This window comes from Tachypleus tridentatus, chromosome 7, assembly GCF_004210375.1.
Source record: "Tachypleus tridentatus isolate NWPU-2018 chromosome 7, ASM421037v1, whole genome shotgun sequence".
Lineage (NCBI taxonomy): Eukaryota > Metazoa > Arthropoda > Merostomata > Xiphosura > Limulidae > Tachypleus > Tachypleus tridentatus.
In genome coordinates this window covers 89,824,461-89,848,912 of record NC_134831.1, presented here as the reverse complement: position 1 = coordinate 89,848,912, position 24,452 = coordinate 89,824,461, and the positions used below count along the sequence as shown (strand labels likewise).

The following is a 24,452-nucleotide window of genomic DNA, read 5'->3' as shown; positions in this document are numbered from 1 at the left end:
ATAATATGTCAGAATGATTATTGGAAAATAATAATTCTGCGTTTCAAAATTCATTATTTTTACAAAAACAAATAAGGTAATTACCAGCGATTAACACAATTTGTGATTACAGGTAAAAGAAAAGTTTATAGATCGTAAGTTAAACAAGAATATCTTAAACAGTTTATATAACATAACTAAACGTGAACATCTTAAAAGACAGTTTATATAACATAACTAAACAAGAATTTCTTAAAATAAGTTATAAACCATAACTGAAACAAGAATGTCTTAAAAGACACAGTTGATAGGCCATAAATAAACAAGAATGTCTTAAAAGACACAGTTGATAGGCCATAAATAAACAAGAATATCTCCAAAGTATCTTGTTAACTACACGTTATAGCATCCACTATGTGCTGGTAACTCCATCTGTTGGGTTGTGGCTATCATCCAGTATCTTGTTAACTACACGTTATAGCATCCACTATGTGCTGGTAACTCCATCTGTTGGGTTGTGGCTATCATCCAGTATCTTGTTAACTACACGTTATAGCATCCACTATGTGCTGGTAACTCCATCTGTTGGGTTGTGGCTATCATCCAGTATCTTGTTAACTACACGTTATAGCATCCACTATGTGCTGGTAATTCCATCTGTTGGGTTGTGGCTATCATCCAGTATCTTGTTAACTACACGTTATAGCATCCACTATGTGCTGGTAACTCCATCTGTTGGGTTGTGGCTATCATCCAGTATCTTGTTAACTACACGTTATAGCATCCACTATGTGCTGGTAACTCCATCTGTTGGGTTGTGGCTATCATCCAGTATCTTGTTAACTACACGTTATAGCATCCACTATGTGCTGGTAATTCCATCTGTTAAGCTGTGGCTATCATCCAGTATCTTGCTAGCTACACATTAGAACATCCTATATGTTCTGTTGACTCCATCTGTCAGGTTGTGGCTATCATCCAATATCTTGTTAACTACACGTTAGAGCATCCACTATGTGCTGGTGACTCCATCTGTTGGGTTTTGGCTGTCATCCAGTATCTTGTTAATTACACGTTAGAATATGCATCATGTGCTGTTAATTTCATACTGCTGAGTTACAAATTATGTTTGGGTAGGTTTCAGAAAATGTCATTTAAATCCATGTTAAAATCTAGTAATTTTTGTCCTCTGAAACCGGATCCGGCATGGTCAGGTGGTTAAGGCTCTCGACTCGTAATCTGCGGATCGCCGGTTCGTATCACCGTTCCACCAAACATTCTCGCCCTTTCAGCTGTGGCAGCGTTATAATGTGACGTTCAATCCCACTATTCGTTGGTAAAAGAGTAGCCCAAAAGTTTGTGGTGGGTGGTGATGACTAGCAGCCTTCACTCTAGTCCAGTGGCGGCGCCAGGATATTTTCGTTGGGGGACTGAGTTTAACTGTGGAGGGACTTCCCAATATCCCATTAATATGAAGTATAGATGGTATATTATAATAACGTAAATACCAAAGTACATTTCAGAAAGGTGAGCTATTTTGAACTACGTTTTCAATGCAGTTTTGATTGGGAACTCATACTCTGATTAATAATTGATTATTACAAATTAGAAATAATCTGTTTATGAAAATATGCGTATGTGTAAAAGAGGAAGCTCACCTAAATTCCACCCAAGGTAATACATAATAATAAAGAAAATCAAGATCAGCTTAGATTGAACATTTAATATACCAATAAGAGTAAAGCTACAAATCAAAAGACATAGTTTACATTGCAGGAACGAATTATCCCATTCAGGAAAAGTAAGGTCACTATCAGGCTAACTATCTTTCATCATGTTGTGTTTATAGTCAATATTACTTCAAAACAATACACCTGTTCTGGTGATTGGCAGCAAATGTGTCTATAACAGTATCAATATCGAGTTGTTTTGCCCTCCTGGAGTTTACTGATATGACAGGTTGCTGGTGTGGTTGTAACCACTGCTGTTGTACAAGTATGTCTTGAGAAGCTTCAGACATGAGAAACTTCTCTCACAGGCAGCTGAAGTGACAGGCAGGGTCACAGCGATGCAGACAAGTTTGTGGAGATCCATGAAGGCATCCTTGTATGGCTCCAGCATGGTTGCAAGTTCCAACGGTGTGGATACTTCCTGCCCCTTGTCTTTCTTCCTGGCAATTAGCTGGTTCAGCTGGTGGACTTCCACTGCGAGGTCATCCTCTGCCACACCATAGTTTGCTGCAATTCCTAAGAGTGTTTGTTTGTCCAGAAATGTGGAGTGTTTGGGGTTCAGTGCAGTTGCACCCATAAGAACACTACAGGCATCAGAGAAGAATCTTCTATTCAGCTTGTTGAGCATCCTATCTATGATGGCATAGAAGGTGTGTTTCCTGGCATCTGTTGTTGGTTCATCTCTTTGGCCAGTACTAGATGTGATTATGAATTCGTCTAGGTGTCTGGGGGCAGATCGCTGTCCACCTTGATGCACCGTCTCAGTACATATTACCACTTTCTTACATATATCCTCAGCAGACTCTTTCAAGTCTTTCCATGCTGCTTCAGTTCTCATTTTTGAGAGACCAGAGATGACAGATTGTACTATGTCCTCTGTAGAGGCCAGCTGCAGGTCAGATGACTGGAGGTGGTCTGATAGCTGTTTTGTCATCAGCAGTAGTTTTTATATGGCTAATAGACTGGTTACAAACTGCTTATCTAGGAGGATGCACAGGCCCTTTGATTCAGTGGCTCTGTGGACATTGTCCCCCTCCACAAGACGCTTTAGGGTTGTCACAATGGCAGGGAGAGTTGTTTTCACAGCCAGACAAGCAGCATGTTGGCAGGCCCATCTTGTGTCTGACAGTCGCTTCAACTCTATGTGCTGGTTCACGAGTTCAAGCTCCTTCTGAACCTTCAGAAATTCTTCATGCACAACTGTTGTAGAGAAGAATTTGTACAGCTTCTGAATTGTCACAAAGAACTCTGCTGCAGCCTGGATGTTGTGCACACAATCAACTAGCACAAGGTTGAACCTGTGTGCATAGCAGTGGACACCTCTCTCCTGAACCTCTCCTGTGCGCCACTGATGTGCCCTGACATGACTGCAACTCCGTCATAGCACTGGCCAATGCAGGCATTATGGTCAATACCACATTTAGCCAGAGTCTCAATGATTTTCTTGAGCAATGAATCTGTATCCAGACCCTCAGCAGCTGTGAAGTCCAGGAACTCATCTTGAAGGCTCTGTTGGTGGAGGTACCTTACCACAATAAACAGCTGTTGTTTTTTTGCTCACATCCTTTGTTTCATTTACCATTAAAGCATCGAGAGCATGTTGGATCCTTGCACCCTTTGTTTTCTGCAATTTAAATTCTGCCCAAGCTTGCATGGCAAACTTGTATCCTGCAGAGTTATCATGGGACTTCAGTGATGTTGTCACCTTCTTCCAGTTCCAGAAGCCTTCATGGGTGAAAAATTTTTCAGTTTTACTGAGGTGTGTGTGACTGAAAAGACGACATGCGAAGCAGAATGCAGCATCTTGGGTCACAGAGTATTCCAACCACGAGTGCTGATCACGCCAATTCTTGTTGAATGACCTTGACAGGCCGCTGTATTCTATGGCCGAGTATCTCTTCAAGTCTGGACAGGCAGGACCACTATCTGGAAGCTGGCTCAGATCCTTGGGTCCTGGTGGGAGTTTTTCACCCTGGGTGTGAGTGGTGCCCTCTTGCGGCTGGGGTTCCGTACTAGTCGTGTCGACATTCTCACCACCGAGATCATCAACGTCCTCCTCACTTGCACCACATGTGTTTGTAGGACCATCTACTCCCTGCCTGATCAACCCTATCAAATGACCGGTTGATGTTTTGGTGGGTGAAGACTGACTCTTGTCTTGTATGTTGGTGTCCTTGTTTGAAAATGAGTCGCTGATTTTGATTTCCTTTTATTAATCCAAACTGAGTGTGTGTTCCAGTGTGAGTCCGAGTACCAGAGAGAGCGAGAGCCACGTAAACAAACATAACTCCCTTATACAGAGCGCGCGAACGTCAAAGTGACCCCCCGAGCCGTCTGATTTCTAGTATCACTTCTTACTTCCAAATTGTGTTAGCTTATATGAAACGAATGGGAATTTCTCTCCTTATATTAGCATTAGGGCTTACAAAGAATATTCATTTTAAACATCGAAATATAAAGAAAAAGATATAACATACATACTATTGGATCATTTCATGAATTAGGAACAAATAACATAGTTTAAACATAGTTCAACATTACGAACAACTGCTCTACAGCATTGAAATCACCAAATTATATTAATAGCACATGAAAATCCATAACATATCCGTGAAATACTGTTAGAGAAAGTGTTTATCTTTAACCATTTTGCACAAGTACTTAAGTAGAGGGTAGTGATAATGTAAAATTACAGGGCTAATTAGGGAACACAAACACAGCTTTGATAGGGCATGTTGTAAAACTGTGGACAGCTAATGGGAGTGAACGGGGTGGTGGTGGCGTGCAGCTGGTATCTGGATCTCGATCGGGCTGAACCGATCGTTAGTCGTACGCAGAGGGTACACCATGGTCAGCGGCTCGGTGATCATACGCTTAAGGTGTTCGAGGCGGGAATCGCGCGCTCGTGCAAAGCAAACTCGCGGCCTGGATATTGAATGGTCATAGTAGCACCACAACAAAATGTCTAAATTTCAGTTGACCTTCACAGAAAGGCTGGTTTCTTCATAAGTTCACATTATTCATACAGATCAAACTGTGATTGTGGTATTGTTCTTATTATCATAAGTGTGACAAGCACCTGCTACAATAATGTACCTACTACATTACATTAAATTAGGCACTTCTAAATAGCCCAATGACAATTTTAAAATCGTTTAAAAATATCATTTGGTCAGTTAACATATAAGGTTATTATCTAATCATAAGTATAACATTAATTGGATTGTAAGTCACAATTTTAAGTGTATGCCACAATCATAAGTACAATTTTGGATGGCTGATACACAATGCAAAATGATCTGAGGACACAACACCGGCTAAATGCTTTATAGTTTTGACCTATACACAATACACTTAAAAATGCATGCTATGTTTTACTTTTCAATGAAAGATAGATGAAATTAATGGGTAAATACCTGTGAAACGTTTGGTTTATCAAGTAAAATCCCTGATCTGTTGTAACTTGAAATCAACGTGGTTGTCTAAATTTGGTGAAAGCTCAAGATAGAATGGCATTACACAGAGAGGACAATACAGCGCATGAGTTTCAGTGCATTCAGTACGTTGCTATAGGACGAATGACACACACTCCGTCTTAATGAAGACGTTGAGTTTTACAGATCTGTCTCTTTTATGTTAATTGTAAAGCAATAACGACGATTGTGTTTTCCATATTTTATGAATATATGTAGGTAACAATATTGGGAGGGCTGACGGGGGCTTGATTCATTTGGGAGGGCTCAAGACCCCCTTGTCGCTGCCACTGCTGTAGTCTTACACTGCAACTGCAGAATTAGGGACAGCTAGCACAAATAGTTCTCGTGTAGCTTTGCGCGAAATTCAAAACAAACAAACCAAACCTCTGAGACCGACGACCTCCTGCATACCGAAGGTAGAGATGAAAGTTAACTTGTCACCAGAAAAAAACATAAATGTGCCGTCTCGTTGTAACCAAAACAGGGACCTTCTTTGAAACTATAAATAAAGTAATTATTCACACGGATTTAAATACAATAAACAAACAATAACAACAGTGACATACGAGTTTTGTTTATAATTTTCTCCCAAAGCACAAAACTGAATGGAAACCAGACGACAAATTATCTACGAGTGATATCTAATACACGTCAAATGAAAGTACACGAACACATTGAGCGAAACATTTATCGACTTAAGTGACAGTAACACATCCTTCAGTTAACTTCACTCTGTGAGTAGATACATTTATCTTTCTTAGATATACCCTTAACAACTAACGATAAACAAGTATATTTTACTATACCATACGGCTCGGCATGGCCAAGCGTGTTAAGGCGTGCGAGTCGTAATCTGAGGGTCGCGGGTTTGCATCCCGGTCGCGCCAAACATGCTCGCCCTTTTAGCTGTGCGGGCGTTATAATGTGACGGTCAATCCCACTATTAGTTGGTAAAAGTATAGTGCAAGAGTTGGCGGTGGGTGGTGATGACTAGCTGTCTTCCCTCTAGTCTTACACTGCTAAATTAGGGACGGCTAGCGCAAATAGCCCTCGTGTAGCTTTGCGCAAAATTAAAAAAAAAAAAAAAAAATCCTTCTATTGTGGGGACCGGCATGTCCAGGTGGGTTAAGGCTTTCGACTCGAAATCCGAGGGTCGCGGGTTCGAATTGCCGTCGCACCAAACATGGTCGCCCTTTAAGCCGTGGGGGTGTTATAATGTAACGGTCAATCCCATTATTCGTTGGTAAAAGAGAAGCCCAAGAGTTGGCGGTAGGTGGTGATGACTAGCTGCCTTCCCTCTAGTCTTACACTGCTAAAATAGGGACGGCTAGCGCAGGTTGCTCTCCTGTAACTTTGTGCGAAATTCAAAATAAACAAACCGTACCTGAAGCCCTAGGATTTCCAGTTTCGTACGGCAACCATCAGGCCACATTGGGAAAGATGCAGTTATGGCAATAACCCACAAAATGTGGCGTTTTCGCATCAACCTGATATTTAGAACATTAACAGTTTCAACACTTTCCTAAAAACACCATATTTCTCACTTCTACTTAACATAAATGTATCGATTTTTAGTCATAATTTTTTTTCTTATTTGTACGATTGTGAGGAGAGAGAATAGAAAGGTTTATAATATTTTAGCTTCAGTTTAAATTGTTTTGTTTTTTTGCCTCTGTGTTGGTTTGTGTAGTAAATTACTCGCGCAATGGATGCCTCTCAACAAAATTCTCAAATTTGACAAAAAACTAGAAGTTATTCATATCGTCTGATGTAGTTTATTTTTAGCAACGTTTACTTCTAAGTAGAATATACGATAGCTATCACATGACAATAAGTTGGTGTCTGAATGGTCCCTTGCTTCCATGGTACATATTGTTCAGCGTCTTCCCACATCCGAGTTTGTTATAGCAAGTAAGGGATGTATGGAAGATAACGGCTCGAAGAGAGTGAATTACCTCACTTCATTACAAAATCTGTAAGTATTAATACATAAGCAAACGATTGATATCAGTAATATGTTTATTTTTTATATTTAAAGACTTGTTTTATTGAGTTGTGAGTTATTCATTAAACGAAACAACCACACCCATCAACTTTGTTATTACGTGATTAACACTAATAGTAATAACACTAACATTTACGTTTCTCTCAGTTCTGAGTACTCATATGTTGAACTGTAACGTGAAGTTATTATCTTTAATGTTTTAACATTATGTGTTTATGGACGTAGATTATTTAATGAAATTGTGTTGATAGAGTGCAAAAATTAAAACTTTGTCAAGGGTGTAGGTACCAACTACCAAATTTACGTATTTTAGAATACTTTCAATAATGAATACTTTAACATTCATATTTTAATTAAACTTAATGTCTAATATACCATTAAGATCTTTTTACTGTAATAAAAGGTGATTCTAGAAGAATACTTTGTAACTCTGGTGTGTTTAGTTTACTGAAATTATAAACTTTTATTTGTTTAAAGTTAGAGAGAAACATCCAACACAACAGTTCTCAAAATAATTAAAACAAAGAGCAAATGAATCCCTTATTTCTTTACTTATTGGTCATTTATAATTTTATGTCATTGAATATGTGAGAATAGGATTATAATTCCTGAAAGCGGATTAAACACTTGAAATCATCATGTTGAAATCCTTTTAAATCTGTTACTGAAGCATATACTTACCCATAATTATATCAAGAACCATTATTTTATCAATATTCATCAACATATGTTTCTAGTTTAATTATTAAAAAGAACTATGAAGTGAAAACTGATATAGAGACTTCATTGTGTATTTACTATGATGTACTGACAGTATAAATTAAGTGCTCATGTTTACCCAACATATTTTGTAAGTTTTAGTTCTTAAGATTAAGTACAGATTAGATCATATTATAAAGGTTTTCTAACAAATATATAAGTATTAGCTATCTTTTATGTCCTTGTGAGACTGGTATTGTTTGTAAAATGATTTTGTATATGGAATACTGGGTTATGGCAAACATGTTTTTTTGTACTCTCCAAACTAGGTTATTATTCCTATCAGGACAAGTTTCAACTAACACCGGTATCTCCACCTTCACAACAGACACCCACTAATTAAACTGAAAACTGCACACTTAAATAGTTCAGTCAGTCAAAATGTCAGATTATGTAAGTAATTTTGGTATTGTATTCATTAAGTAAAGGGATGGTTTATTTGAATTATTTTCTGTTAAATTTTTGTGATTTTAATATGATACATATATTTATATACATACAATGTGTTTCTTTAGAAGGAGTATCTGCGGGTATATTAATTCATATTTATTTGGTTGTGTGAGTCTTTGTCCAAATCATTGTGAAAAAAATTTAAAATACAAATTAAAATTGTATTGAATAATAAGGGAATGAAAAACAATTACAAATTAAAATAATGTAATTATTACCTGATTATCTATACATATAAAAAGTTCAGTGTACCATGTAAACCAGTAAATAATTGAATACCAAAGATGAAGTAAAATCTTATTTATTTATTGTTATATGCTTAAAACATCGGCTCCCAAGCCTATTTTACTGTTACTTTCCAGGGTCTTTTTACAATTACTTTTTTTATGAAGAATGTATATGTATCCATTGAGTCCCAGCCAATAAATGGCTTTTTAAAAAGAAAATAGAGCATGACTCGCCAATGGGTCATGTGTGAACCAGTTTGTTAATAGTTTAGTTAAATGGTTTGTGAACCATTTCATTAATTGTTTAATTAAATGGTGTGTGAACCAGTGTGTTAATAATTTAATTAAATGGTGTGTGAACCAGTTTATTAATAGTTTAATTAAATGGTTTGTGAACCATTTCATTAATAGTTTAATTAAATGGTGTGTGAACCAGTATGTTAATAATTTAATTAAATGGTGTGTGAACCAGTATGTTAATAATTTAATTAAATGATGTGTGAACCAGTTTGTTAATAGTTTAATTAAATGGTTCAGTTTTATTACTGTTTTAAATAATTAACCTCATTATCAACTCTCAAATATCTTTTTAAAAATAAATTTTATAATAACAGTAATAAGAAAATTTCATATTTTTTGAAAACATTATAATCAAATAATGGAATAATACAGTGTATACTGAATTACTTTATCTGTCTGTATAAAATATTCGTGTATTTGTCAAATATCTGTGATTCAGTTATAGAGGATTATTCCAAGGAGAAATATCCCATTGATTTCTTATTATAACTGACACTGATACAAGTCAGATGTTCTAACTGACATTGTTACAAGCCAGGTTTTCAAACTAATATTGTAACAAGCCAGTGTTGGAACTGATGTTTTTATAACTAGGTGCTGTAACTGATGTTGTTATAACCAGATGCTATAACTGATGTTGTTATAAGCCTATGTTCTAATTGATTTTATTACAAGCCAAGTATTAAAACTGATGTTACCACAAGCCAGGTGTTCAAATTTATTTTGTTACAAGCCATTGTTTGAAGTGATGTTGTTATAAGTCAGTGTTAAAATTGATATTTTTGAAGCCAGTGTTGGAACTGATGTTGTTAGAAACCAGTGTTTAGGCTGATGCTGTTACAAGTCATGTGTTCTAACTGGTGTTGTTATAACCAGGTGTTCAGGCTGATGCTGTTACAAGTCATGTGTTCTAACTGATGCTGTTACAAGTCATGTGTTCTAACTGATGCTGTTACAAGTCATGTGTTCTAACTGATGTTGTTATAATCAGGTGTTCTAACTGATGTTGTTATGACCAGGTGTTCCAACTGATGTTGTTATGACCAGGTGTTCCAACTGATGTTGTTATGACCAGGTGTTCCAACTGATGTTGTTATAACCAGGTGTTTCAACTGATGTTATAAGCCTGTGTTCTAACTGATGTTGTTATAACCAGGTGTTTCAACTGATGTTATAAGCCTGTGTTCTAACTGATGTTGTTATAACCAGGTGTTTCAACTGATGTTATAAGCCTGTGTTCTAACTGATGTTGTTATAACCAGGTGTCCCAACTGATGTTATAAGCCTGTGTTCTAATAGATGTTATTACAAGCCAAGTGTTCAAATTGATTTTGTTGTAGCCAGGTGCTTTAAGTGATGTAGTTACAAGCCAACGTTTGAAGTGACGTTATAACCAGGTGTTTTAACTGATGTTATATTCCTGTTGAGTAGTTGCTAGCTCTTACAGTTAGCAAAAGTAGAAAGCAATTACATTATGGAAATGCTTTGGTCATCAGGTCAGTATAATTTTAAAGTAGCTATCATTATATTCATAAAAAAAAAACTGTAATCTGAACCTTATTTCTAATACAGAAGTAACACATTCCATTTCACGATCTTTGGTGTTTGAGAAAGGTTGGTTGGAAGTTGTTAAAAGAGAATCCATTTAGCTTTTCAGGCTTTTAATATGAGTACTTATACTTGTTTTATGTAATTTATTGGGATTATCACCACGTGTGTTCAGCTTTTCAATGCACAAGCTCTTGAATCACTTGCTTAAGCCTTCATCGTGTGAGGGACATTTAGTAAACAACACAATCTATGTAACAATTTAAATTACAAGTCGCCTAGCAACAGTAGAAAATGAAAACATGTCCTATGTTTGTTTACAACAATAAGTCTGAAGCCTATTGAGCTAAAATAAGATAATAGTACAAGGTGAAGAAACATTACTGTGGTTTGTTAACATTATACTTGAAAGATACAGTCAGTAGTAAAAAAAATTATGTGTTTTTGGTTAACAAAGTGAAAACCCAAAGAACATTTTTATGCTAGTTTTATAATAGCATTGGAGTCAGTGCAAGGTTAGATTTCTTTAATGAATGGAAACCACCAAGTATGAAGGAGGAATCCATGATTTTGGTTGATACCTGTAGCAGGACCACAGTCATGGGCTGCTATTATAACGTCTTCTTTAACGTCCATAGAGTATTCTGTTATCTTAATGTTAACAGAATGTTTTGTTTTTTTCATTCACATGATACATTATTGACAACATGGAAGTCAGACACTGCAACTTAACCTCAGTTAACCCTTTCACAAGAGGTTAGGTATATTATACACAAGTTCATCTACACATTTGCACATATTAAGTATTTGCAAGTATTAAGTATATAGAATTACAATATAATATCATAAATAACAACACTGATACCATAGAATTACAATATAATATCATAAATAACTACACTTATACCATAGAATTACAATATAATATCATAAATAACTATACTGATACCATAGAATTACAATATAATATCATAAATAACTACACTGATACCATAGAATTACAATATAATATCATAAATAACTACACTGATACCGTATAATTACAATATAATATCATAAATAACTACACTGATACTCTATAATTACAATATAATATCATAAATAACTACACTGATACCATAGAATTACAATATAATATCATAAATAACTGCACTGATACCATAGAATTACAATATAATATCATAAATAACTACACGGATACCGTAGAATTACAATATAATATCATAAATAACTACACTGATACTCTATAATTACAATATAATATCATAAATAACTACACTGATACCATAGAATTACAATATAATATCATAAATAACTACACTGATACCATAGAATTACAATATAATATCATAAATAACTGCACTGATACCATAGAATTACAATATAATATCATAAATAACTACACGGATACCGTAGAATTACAATATAATATCATAAATAACTGCACTGATACCATAGAATTACAATATAATATCATAAATGACTACACTGATACCATAGAATTACAATATAGTATCATAAATAACTACATTGATACTGTAGAATTACAATATAATATCATAAGTAACTACACTGATACCATAGAATTACAATATAATGCCATAAATGACTACCCTGTTACCATAGAATTGCCATATAATATCATAAATGACTACACTGGTTGGTTGGTTGGTTGATTTAGTGTTTTATGGCACAAAACAGCTAGTCTATCTGCACCAAACATCCAGTAAAAAGTTAAAATTAAAGTAAATGTAGTGAAATTCATAAAAGGAGATGAAGGTAAAACAAAACAAAGTTAACAAAAAACAAACATAAATAGCATAAAACCAATGTTAACATCTAGTCTACAAAGTTAAGAGAGAAACCACAGCAAGAGAAGTTGTAAAGGACTTCCTGTAGCATAATGGTAATTATCATAACTTGCCAGGAAGACTAACAGTTAAGTACAAGAACCACCATCAGTCACCTGAAGTTGGCCTTTCCAGTCTTGGTTTCAGGTTATGTGTCATTACGGCCATTATCAAAAAGTAAAGTAATAAAAGCTTTAAAACACATGTAGCAAAATTGTAATTATAACTCACCAGGATGGCTAATGGGTAGCTCAAACAGATAGTTCAAGCAGCAGGGTTTGTCACCTGAAGTTGACCTTTCCAGTCTTGGTGTCGAGTTATTTAATGTTACGGCCATTTTCTAATTTCAAATCGAACTAGAGAGATTGTGATTCTTAAAAGGGAAACACATTAAAAAAAGTTTAATGGATAAATATAAAACATTTAAATGACATGAAAAAGATTAATGGCCATTAAAAAACAAAAAAACTTTATCAAGGTGGACAGTGTCACCGTCACCAATAACACTGTCTAATGTTATGGACAAACCTTGGGACAGAACATGTTTAAAACGGTGCCATCATTGAGAGTCGTAACGATGGCAAGAAAGTAAAATGTGGCTTACAGTGATTTGAGTGTTACATAGACTCCACACTGGTGCATCAGTTTCAGATAAAAGAAAATAATGAGTTAAAAAACTGTGACCAATGCATAGTTCAGTTAGAACAACTTTCTCTTTCCAATCCTTACAGAAGCAAGATGGCCAAAGCCCAGTACAAAGTTTTATTTGTAAAAGCTTGTTTTCGCATTGCTCACTCCAAGTTGATTCCCAACTGGCACGAAGCTGAGCCTTGAATACAGTACCATAGTCCATGTATGGAACAGGGACTGCAGTGATAGTGCCAGAGCAGACAGATTTAGCTGCTGTGTTTGCAAGTTCATTCCCGCGAATACCAACGTGACCTGGTATCCAGAAAAACTGGATAGAAGTAGATGTTAATAAGAAATTGGCCAGTTGGTTTTGAATATCGGCAAGAACAAGGTGTGAACCAACGTGAAGTGATTCCAGAGCCTGTAGAGAACTAAGCGAGTCAGTATAAAGTGCAGTTGGAGTACTGCTCAGTTTCAATATGATCCAGGGCAAGATAAATGGCATACAGTTCAGCAGTGAACACAGAAGCTGTAGTGGGGATTCTGCACGCAACCACCAAACCACAACAAACCATGGCAGAGTCCACACAGTCACCTAATTTTGAACCATCCATATAAATTGGAATGGAAAGATTGTTCAAAAGATGTTTAGTAAATAAAAGACGGTACTTCCAATCGGGAGTATCTGCTCTTCTCAGATGATTTAAAGAAAGGCCACATTTGGGGACTGTAATAAGCCATGGTGGGATGGGCTGACCAGTGGATACTGCAATGTTATCCAAGGACAGACCCAATTCATCAAATTGCACCTGGATGTGAAGGCCAAAAGGAGCAATAGCAGATCATCTGTTCTGAAAAAGTAAGGCCCCTTAGGAAGGAAAACACAACCCCAGGTGGGATGCTTTGGTAAGGAACGAAGTTTCGTAGAATATAGACTACACTGATACCATAGAATTACAATATAGTATCATAAATGACTACGCTGATACCATAGAATTACAATATAGTATCATAAATGACTACGCTGATACCATAGAATTACAATATAATATCATAAATAAATACACTGATACTATAGAATTACAATATAATATCATAAATAAATACACTAATACCATAGAATTACAATATAATATCATAAATAACAACACTGATACCATAGAATTACAATATAATATCATAAATAAATACACTGATATCATAGAATTACAATATAATATCATAAATAAATACACTGATACCATAGAATTACAATATAATTTATTAAGCTTAGTAACTAAGATATTTTTAAATTTTATAAAATGAAATTTCGAACAGACTGAAAACACAACCTATCCACTTGAAAACTTGAATTGAAAAAAAACAGAAGTCTTTTCAAAGATTAAAATGGTGGAGAAAACCACTCTGGAGAAATTCTGATATGTTGATTGGTTATTCGTATGCCGTATACTTTAGTAATAGTACAAAAGTGACAATTTAAAAAATTAGAACAAGTTTTACTGGGTCACTGTATATGATTCAGTACATAAACCATATCTCAGTGAAATAAAAAGATATGAGGTTCTTATTTTATATTCTAGCTTGTCAGTATTACTAATTTGAGTTCCTAATATGTATGAAACTATAGACTTAGTATTTTAACATTGCAAACATCTAATTTTAAACAATGTTACATTCAACATACCACATGACCACTAAAATCTATATTTAAATGTGTTCTTTCAATATTTACTTTTAATTTAAGAAATTAACTCATATATAATATTAAAGTTTGAATTATAATCTACAATTTGATTCCAAACTTATTGACGTAAAGTCATAAAAGAGCAGTTCAATAAAAGTATGAATGCAAGTCAACAAACGAGATGACATATCCTTTGAACCCTTATCTGTTTGAAAAACATTAAGACATTCTGTGTGTTAGCTTCTTGAAAACAATTTGAACATTAAATGTATTCATTATTAATTTTATTTTTTTAAGTCCTAGATGGCAGGTATGTCACCCTCTATGTCTATTTTCCTAATGAAATGGTTTTCCTCATTAAAGAGTTTTTTGTCAGTATTTTTACACCAATTGTTTGGGGTAGTTGTCATCAGTGAAAGCTTATAGAAGACGTAGCTGTTTAGTCTCTATGTATTCGTTGCTCCAACATACACTAAGGTTTCATTGATACTGTTTTTAACAGATCCAGGGTTTGAAGTTAAGATGTTTGTTTGTACAGGTTGCTTTTAATTTTAGTCCATTACTATTCTTTATAACTAGTGTATTCAGGAAAGATAAAGAGTTACTTGTCTCTACTTCTAAGGTAAATTTTGCAGTTTATTATCTACATGTACTAAAATCGTGTTCAAACTTTGTGTGCCATGATTCCATGACAGAAAAGTTTCATCAGTGTATTAAAGGAAGCTGTAGTGAAGATGAAAGTGTTGCACATAAATTTCAACAAAAAGAGGAAGTGGACACCCAATTGGAGAACTATCTTTCAAATACTGATAGTTTCAAAGAAACTAGTTCAATTCTAAACATAGTTCTAAAAGTTTGATGATTAGGGTTAGCACATAGGATCATACAAGTGAGGAATGACTTTCAAAAAACACAACAACTCAGAACTGAAGAACAGTAGTCAACTATTCAAATGTACTCAAGTTTTGAGTCATTCTTTTAAATTCTAGATATAGCTAATTACATCTACACAGATACTTCAAAAATCAGTCAGGATGAAAATATAAAAAACGCTTTGGTTGTTCAAGGTAATAGGTGTTTCATAAGTGACACTTTTTTTAATAACGTATCACATAGTATTACAAGTACCCACAAGAAGTATTTAACTTGGCAGGATCAAGGAACAGTGTTACCATATCAGCCATTTGACCCTGAGTCTGATGCCCAAGCTCTGAGAAAGGCCATGAAAGGGTTGGGTAAGTATTGACCATTCTACATTGATACGTTCAATAACTTTTGAAGTTAATTAGTTTTATGCAACTTCAATGGATACTGTTATTGCTCACTTGTATAACATCAGTAGCTCCCAAAAACGTGTTTTATTAAGTTTTTATAATACTTCTCAAACATTACTTATTTGTAAAAACAGTATTTGTAGAAGTTTCTGGTTTTAATGGAAATCCTTCTTAAAGCTTCAAAAGAAAAAAGAAAAAAACATCGGACAGATCAGATATGTTTTTCAGTATGTATATCTTTGACTTAATATTCTCTAAAATCAAATATATAAATTTCATAACTGCCTAAAACTCATACTCAAAGTGACAAAAATATAATAATCAATACACAAGACAAAACAAATATTGCAATATAATGTTGACTTGCTGTGTAAACTACTGCTATATATAATGTTGACTTGCTGTTTAAACTGCTGCTATATGTAATGTTGACTTGCTGTTTAAACTACTGCTATATATAATGTTGACTTGCTGTGTAAACTACTGCTATATATAATGTTGACTTGCTGTGTAAACTACTGCTATATATAATGTTGACTTGCTGTTTAAACTGCTGCTATATATAATGTTGACTTGCTGTTTAAACTACTGCTATATATAATGTTGACTTGCTGTGTAAACTACTGCTATATATAATGTTGACTTGCTGTGTAAACTACTGCTATATATAATGTTGACTTGCTGTGTAAACTACTGCTATATATAATGTTGACTTGCTTTGTAAACTACTGCTCTATATGATGTTGACTTGCTGTTTAAACTGCTGCTCTATATAATGTTGACTTGCTGTGTAAACTACTGCTATATATAATGTTGACTTGCTGTGTAAACTACTGCTATATATAATGTTGACTTGCTGTGTAAACTACTGCTATATATAATGTTGACTTGCTGTGTAAACTACTGCTATACATAATGTTGACTTGCTGTGTAAACTACTGCTATATATAATGTTGACTTGCTGTGTAAACTACTGCTATATATAATGTTGACTTGCTGTTTAAACTACTGCTATATATAATGTTGACTTGCTGTGTAAACTACTGCTATATATAATGTTGACTTGCTGTTTAAACTACTGCTATATATAATGTTGACTTGCTGTTTAAACTACTGCTCTATATAATGTTGACTTGCTGTTTAAACTACTGCTCTATATAATGTTGACTTGCTGTTTAAACTACTGTTCTATATAATGTTGACTTGCTGTGTAAACTACTGCTATATATAATGTTGACTTGCTGTGTAAACTACTGCTATATATAATGTTGACTTGCTGTTTAAACTACTGCTCTATATAATGTTGACTTGCTGTGTAAACTACTGCTATATATAATGTTGACTTGCTGTTTAAACTGCTGCTCTATATAATGTTGACTTGCTGTGTAAACTACAGCTATATGTAATGTTGACTTGCTGTTTAAACTACTGCTCTATATAATGTTGACTTGCTGTTTAAACTACTGCTCTATATAATGTAGACTTGCTGTTTAAACTACTGCTCTATATAATGTTGACTTGCTGTTTAAACTACTGCTCTATATAATGTTGACTTGCTGTTTAAACTACTGCTCTATATAATGTTGACTTGCTGTGTAAACTACTGCTCTATATAATGTTGACTTGCTGTGTAAACTACTGCTATATATAATGTTGACTTGCTGTGTAAACTACTGCTATACATAATGTTGACTTGCTGTGTAAACTACTGCTATATATAATGTTGACTTGCTGTTTAAACTACTGCTATATATAATGTTGACTTGCTGTTTAAACTACTGCTCTATATAATGTTGACTTGCTGTTTAAACTACTGCTCTATATAATGTTGACTTGCTGTTTAAACTACTATATATAATGTTGACTTGCTGTTTAAACTACTGCTATATATAATGTTGACTTGCTGTTTAAACTACTATATATAATGTTGACTTGCTGTTTGTCTTTCTAATTTCAGTAACCTGATTTTGACTTAAGGCTTCATGCTTAAAATGTGTGAGTTTGAAACAAAAGATGTCTGTGTTGTTATTAACTGTGGTAAAATGGGGAATTTCAGTTTCTTAAAAGTGACATCAGGTTAATAAATTTGTCAGACATCATGTAAAGATTGTGAAATTTGTAGAAACCCAAACAATTATCTCAGTTTAATAGTAGTGTTGTTTAAAGGAAATGTAATTTACAATTTTAATAATTTTTATATGGTAGGTAAATATGAGATATTAAAAATAAAACCTTTGTATCTATACAAAAACAATGTGTAATTTAACACTTGAAGTGTAATTTTACCAGTAACTTTATTATTTGTTCTGAACTTTAATTTTCCTGTTTGTCTGTATCATGTTTCTTGAATTTAACACTTAGAAGTATTAATACTGACGTAATACCATCAGAATGTTGTTCTTTGTTTGTGGATTATTTAAGTTGTTGATTAAACATAATTGAGCATTTGGTCCATTCAATGAGTCAAGATCAATATTTTCCCTCCATTAAATTTTTCTACAAGCTGAAATCATTTAAAAGTTGTTATAAATTAGTTAGGCCTGTGTTTACACTCTACTTTCTGATGAAAAGTGCCAGGATAACTAGATAGTTTCTCCACTGTAATTTTTATTATTTAGTTATTAGATCATAACAGTCCTATACTCCTCTCTAGCAAACAAATAAATTACATTACAAATACACAGCTTACAATAATACCATTATATTAAATCTGTTATTTTACCACGTGCAACTTATGATAGTAGTTTGATATAATTATGATAGCATCTTTGAAAATTTAAAAGCAATAAACAGTAATCTGTTGCTAAATTTATACCTTTAGAATTTTATGAATTGTCACAAAATGTTTAACAGAAACTGATTGTTTAGATACTTTTCTGCAATATTGTTGTTTCTCAAAGTTTTCTTTTTAACAATAGGAACAGATGAAAAGGCCATAATAAACATTCTAGCGAGGCGAGTGAATGCACAAAGGCAACAAATTGCCAAGTCATATAAAACCCAGTTTGGCAAGGTAAGTTTATGAATACAAGCATTAAGTCCTGATGACAAGAAACCCATTGGTATGGGTATTAAAACTTTAATTAAAATAAAGTTTAATATCCATACCAGTTGTCTTGAGAATACATAAAAACATTAAATGGCAATTATTCAGTTAAAACATGGTATAAATTAACAGATATTAGATTTAACTGGCTTTAGTTAAGTAGTCTTCATTTTCTTTGTTTAACAGTAATGAGATAAGTTAGTACTCTGAGGCTTTAACACGTCACTTGTTTCACCATCCACCTGGAACACAGCTTTCTGTGTATGCCAGTTTCTGAATAACTGGGTCAGAGTTTATGATAACCTTATCAACAAACATTTATAATTAGCTGTTAAACAGGTGTTTTCTGTTGAAAGATAAATGCATAATATAAAGTAAGACAGGTATTATTGTTCATGTAGGTATAAGATAAAGTAACACAGGTATTATTATTCACGTGAGTGTAAGATAAAGTAAAACAGGTTTTATTGTTCATGTGAGTATAAGATAAAGTAACACAGGGATTATTGTTCGTGTGAGTATAAGATAAAGTAAGAGGAATTATTGTTCATGTGAGTATAAGATAAAATAAGACAGGTTTTATTGTTCATGTGAGTATAAGATAAAGTAACACAGGGATTATTGTTCGTGTGAGTATAAGATAAAGTAACACAGGTTTTATTGTTCGTGTGAGTATAAGATAAAGTAACACAGGTTTTATTGTTCGTGTGAGTATAAGATAAAGTAACACAGGGATTATTGTTCATGTGAGTATATGATAAAGTAACACAGGTTTTATTGTTTGTGTGAGTATAAGATAAAGTAACACAGGGATTATTGTTCGTGTGAGTATAAGATAAAGTAACACAGGTTTTATTGTTCGTGTGAGTATAAGATAAAGTAACACAGGGATTATTGTTCGTGTGAGTATAAGATAAAGTAACACAGGGATTATTGTTCATGTGAGTATAAGATAAAGTAAGACAGGTTTTATTGTTTGTGTGAGTATAAGATAAAGTAACACAGGGATTATTGTTCGTGTGAGTATAAGATAAAGTAACACAGGGATTATTGTTCGTGTGAGTATAAGATAAAGTAAGACAGGTTTTATTGTTCGTGTGAGTATAAGATAAAGTAACACAGGGATTATTGTTCATGTGAGTATAAGATAAAGTAAGACAGGGATTATTGTTCATGTGAGTATAAGATAAAGTAAGACAGGGATTATTGTTCGTGTGAGTATAAGATAAAGTAAGACAGGGATTATTGTTCGTGTGAGTATAAGATAAAGTAAGACAGGTTTTATTGTTCATGTGAGTATAAGATAAAGTAAGACAGGTTTTATTGTTCATGTGAGTATAAGATAAAGTAACACAGGGATTATTGTTCGTGTGAGTATAAGATAAAGTAACACAGGGATTATTGTTCGTGTGAGTATAAGATAAAGTGAGACAGGTATTATTGTTCATGTGAGTATAAGATAAAGTAAGACAGGAATTATTGTTCATGTCTAACTGCTCTAGGACTTAGTTCATGATTTGAAGAGTGAACTTTCTGGAAAGTTCGAAGATGTGATCTTAGCCCTAATGACTCCTTTGCCAGATTATTTGGCTTCAGAGTTACACCAAGCAATATCTGGATTGGGTACAAATGAAGACACTTTGATGGAGATTCTTTGTACAAGAAGTAACCATGATATTCAACAGATAACAGAAGCTTATAAGAAAAGTAAGAGTGTTGCTAAAGTTACCAAGTTATTATTAGTGTAAAATACTAGTACATAACACATCAGTAAAGTCAAATAAATGTCTGGAAGATTAATTGTTTTGTTTTGTCTTATTTGATCAGCATTGAGAAACTAATGGATGCTTTAGTCCAGGTTGTACCTTATTCCCAATACTATCCACATTCATTCCAGGTTTTACCTTATGCCCAATACTATCCATTTATTTTAGGTTGTACCTCATTCCCAGTACTATCCACATTCATTCCAGGTTTTGCCTTATGCCCAATACTATCCATTTATTTTAGGTTGTACCTCATTCCCAGTACTATCCACATTCATTCCAGGTTTTGCCTTATGCCCAATACTATCCATTTATTTTAGGTTGTACCTCATTCCCAGTACTATCCACATTCATTCCAGGTTTTACCTTATGCCCAATACTATCCATTTATTTTAGGTTTTACTTCATTCCCAGTACTATCCACATTCATTCCAGGTTTTACTTTATGCCCAATACTATCCATTTATTTTAGGTTTTACCTCATTCCCAATACTATCCATATTCATTCCAGGTTTTACCTCATTCCTAACAAGACTCACTGAAACATATAATTATTGTAACTATTGAAATTTATTCCCAAATTTATTCAGAGCACACATTTATTGTTAAGTTTTTCTTGATGATGAGAAATCTATTTGCAGATGACCTAGGAAGGTCGAAACATTGTTCTCTCCTTTATTAGTAACGGTGTTAATACCCATACCAGCCGTTCTGTGATACATTTTTAAGTTTGTTCATTGTTTTGTAGTTATTAATTAAAATCACCATGGACTTGGACTGTTTGATCTTAAAATATAGTGTCTTGTAATTCTGAGTACTTTCTCTAAAGTTATCAGACAGGATGGAGCAGTTAACCCAAATAACTACTGTGCATCCTCCACATTATGCTCATGTATATTTCATCATTGAGATAACTGAAAAAAGTATTGTATAACTTTGACAAAGGTCCTTGAAAATCGTCTAAACATATTGTCTTATTTCTTCAATGAGAAGAATTCGTCTGTTGTGAGCATGTGCTAATGTAATTTCTGGTTAAATAGGTGTTAAAATGTTATACAATTTTGGCAAAAACCTCATCAGTTTTAGAACATACCTCACTATTTGTTTTAACACGAATAATATAATATAGAAATTATTTTTTCTTAAATACTTGAACAAATGTTATACAACTTTGTAAAAAACACTACCAGCTTTAGAACAACATAACACTTTGTTTGAACACAAATAATATACAGTTGTAATCATTTTTGTTGATATTTCTTTATAAAACAGTGTACAACCATTCATTAGAGGATGACTTGACTGGAGACACTTCAGGCCCTTTGAGGAGACTGCTGGTGTCTATGACAACTGTAAAGTGAATTTGTATTTTGTTATTTAAAAAGTTAACATGGAATGCTTTGTTTAAAAAAGTTATATATCAGCTAATGTATACAAGACAATAACTTTTTCCCAACAGTAAAATTCCTTCAATCTCAGGTCTGGAACATTTCTTTTTTAGTTATGATATATCGGAAAATAAATATTAAATCATCTAAAAACTAATTCCCAACAGGAGATTAGTAGCCACTGTAATTGTCTATATGGTATAGTTATATTATTAGGGTTAGTAGCCATTATAATTATGTGTGTGGTATAGTTATATTATTAGGGTTAGTAGCCACTGTAATTATATGTATGGTATGGTTATATTATTAGGGTTAGTAGCCACTATAATTATATGTATGGTATAGTTATATTATCAGGGTTAGTAGCCATTATAATTATATGTATGGTATGGTTATATTATTAGGGTTAGTAGCCATTATAATTATATGTATGGTATAGTTATATTATTAGGGTTAGTAGCCACTATAATTATATGTATGGTATAGTTATATTATCAGGGTTAGTAGCCATTATAATTATATGTATGGTATGGTTATATTATTAGGGTTAGTAGCCACTATAATTATATGTATGGTATAGTTATATTATTAGGGTTAGTAGCCACTATAATTATATGTATGGTATAGTTATATTATCAGGGTTAGTAGCCACTATAATTATATGTATGGTATGATTATATTATTAGGGTTAGTAGCCACTATAATTATATGTATGGTATAGTTATATTATTAGGGTTAGTAGCCACTATAATTATATGTATGGTATGATTATATTATTAGGGTTAGTAGCCACTATAATTATATGTATGGTATAGTTATATTATTAGGGTTAGTAGCCACTATAATTATATGTATGGTATAGTTATATTATTAGGGTTAGTAGCCACTATAATTATATGTATGGTATAGTTATATTATTAGGGTTAGTAGCCACTATAATTATATGTATGGTATAGTTATATTATTAGGGTTAGTAGCCACTATAATTATCTATAGGATATAGTTACATTGTTAGAGTTAGTAGCCAAATTATTTACAGAGTATAGTTACATTTTCAGGGTTACTAGCCATTGTAATTATCTCTAGGGTATAATTACATTGTCAGGGTTAGTAGCCACTGTAACTATCCATAGGGTATATTTGCATTGTCAGGGTTAGTAGCCACTGTAATTATCTGTAGGGTATAATTACATTGTCAGGGTTAGTAGCCACTGTAACTATCCATAGGGTATATTTGCATTGTCAGGGTTAGTAGCCACTGTAATTATCTGTAGGGTATAGTTACATGATCAAGGTAAGTAGCCACTATATTTATTTATATGGTATAGCTACATTGTAAGGGTTAGTAGCAATTGTAATTATCTACAGAGTAAATGTACACTGTGATGGTTAGTAGCCACTGTAGTTATTTATATGGTATAGTTACATTGTCAGAGTTAGTAGCCATTGTAATTATCAATATGATGTAGTTACAATGTGAGGGTTAGTAGCCACTGTAATTATCTACATGGTATAGTTACATTATCAGAGTTGGTTGCCACTGTAATTATCTGTAGGGTATAGTTACATTGTCAGAGTTAGTAGCCATTGTAATTATCTGTAGGGTATAGTTACATTGTCAGAGTTAGTAGCCATTGTAATTATCCATAGGGTATAGTTACATTTTCAGGGTTAATAGCCACTGTAATTATCTACATGGTATAGTTACATTGTCAGTGTTAGTAGCCACCGTAATTATCTGTAAGGTATAATTACATTGTCAGGGTTAGTAGCCACCGTAATTATCTGTAAGGTATAGTTAAATTGTCATGTTGGAAGATGAAACAGTATTATAGAGATAACTTGTCAGCCCCACTTCACCATCTGGCAGCCAGATATATAGTATGGTTGTCTTAAAAATTAACCACTCATTAATTATACATAGCTTGAATTAAATTTAGAGTTAGTGTTCGTTCTTAGTACCCACATAAACTTCCAAATGTGGAAGTTGAAAAGTATTCAAAGTTAACCTTAAAATATTCTTTGTTTTTCTGTTTTGATATGTTTTAATTAATGTTTTAAATAAGTTATATGTAACATATTGAAACGTAATTTAAGATATAATATTTACACATTTCTGTGATACTAACAGAGTTTCACAATTAAGAGCTTTTTTGGACACCTGATAGACACATTCAGAATTCACTCATTTCTGTGTAATGTGTCAAATTTAGCTCACTTAAATGTTTCTTGAGATTATAGTCTTAAAGAGGGTTATATATTCTTCTCTCAGTTTATGGTAACAAAAAAATTTGAATGAGTTTCTTAGAAGACACACTGGAAGTTTTCTTTATCCAAATT

General features: G+C 33.4%; 2 protein-coding genes across 3 annotated transcripts in view; one reads left to right on the top strand and one right to left on the bottom strand.

Annotated features, from left to right (window-relative positions):
- Window positions 1-991: 991 nt before the first annotated feature.
- On the bottom strand, window positions 992-6,668 carry LOC143257723 (uncharacterized). The gene is made up of 6 exons (XM_076516755.1): window positions 6,570-6,668; window positions 3,289-3,882; window positions 3,008-3,218; window positions 2,770-2,909; window positions 2,128-2,469; window positions 992-1,039 (listed from the first exon to the last, which is right to left on the bottom strand). The coding sequence occupies exons 1-6, from the start codon at window positions 6,666-6,668 to the stop codon at window positions 992-994; spliced, it is 1,434 nt and encodes a 477-aa protein (XP_076372870.1).
- Window positions 6,669-6,853: 185 nt separating this feature from the next.
- LOC143256172 (annexin B9-like) overlaps window positions 6,854-24,452 on the top strand; it is a 45,456-nt gene continuing 27,857 nt past the window's right edge. The window contains exons 1-6 of one of the 2 annotated variants that reach the window (XM_076513013.1): window positions 6,854-7,160; window positions 8,219-8,342; window positions 15,792-15,873; window positions 18,831-18,925; window positions 20,461-20,665; window positions 21,997-22,076. In XM_076513013.1, the coding sequence (XP_076369128.1) occupies window positions 8,331-8,342; window positions 15,792-15,873; window positions 18,831-18,925; window positions 20,461-20,665; window positions 21,997-22,076 (474 nt within the window). In that variant the 5' untranslated portion in view covers window positions 6,854-7,160; window positions 8,219-8,330. Of the gene's footprint in view, window positions 7,161-8,218; window positions 8,343-15,754; window positions 15,874-18,830; window positions 18,926-20,460; window positions 20,666-21,996; window positions 22,077-24,452 lie in introns of both variants that reach the window. The other variant, XM_076513014.1, reaches the window with a different exon arrangement.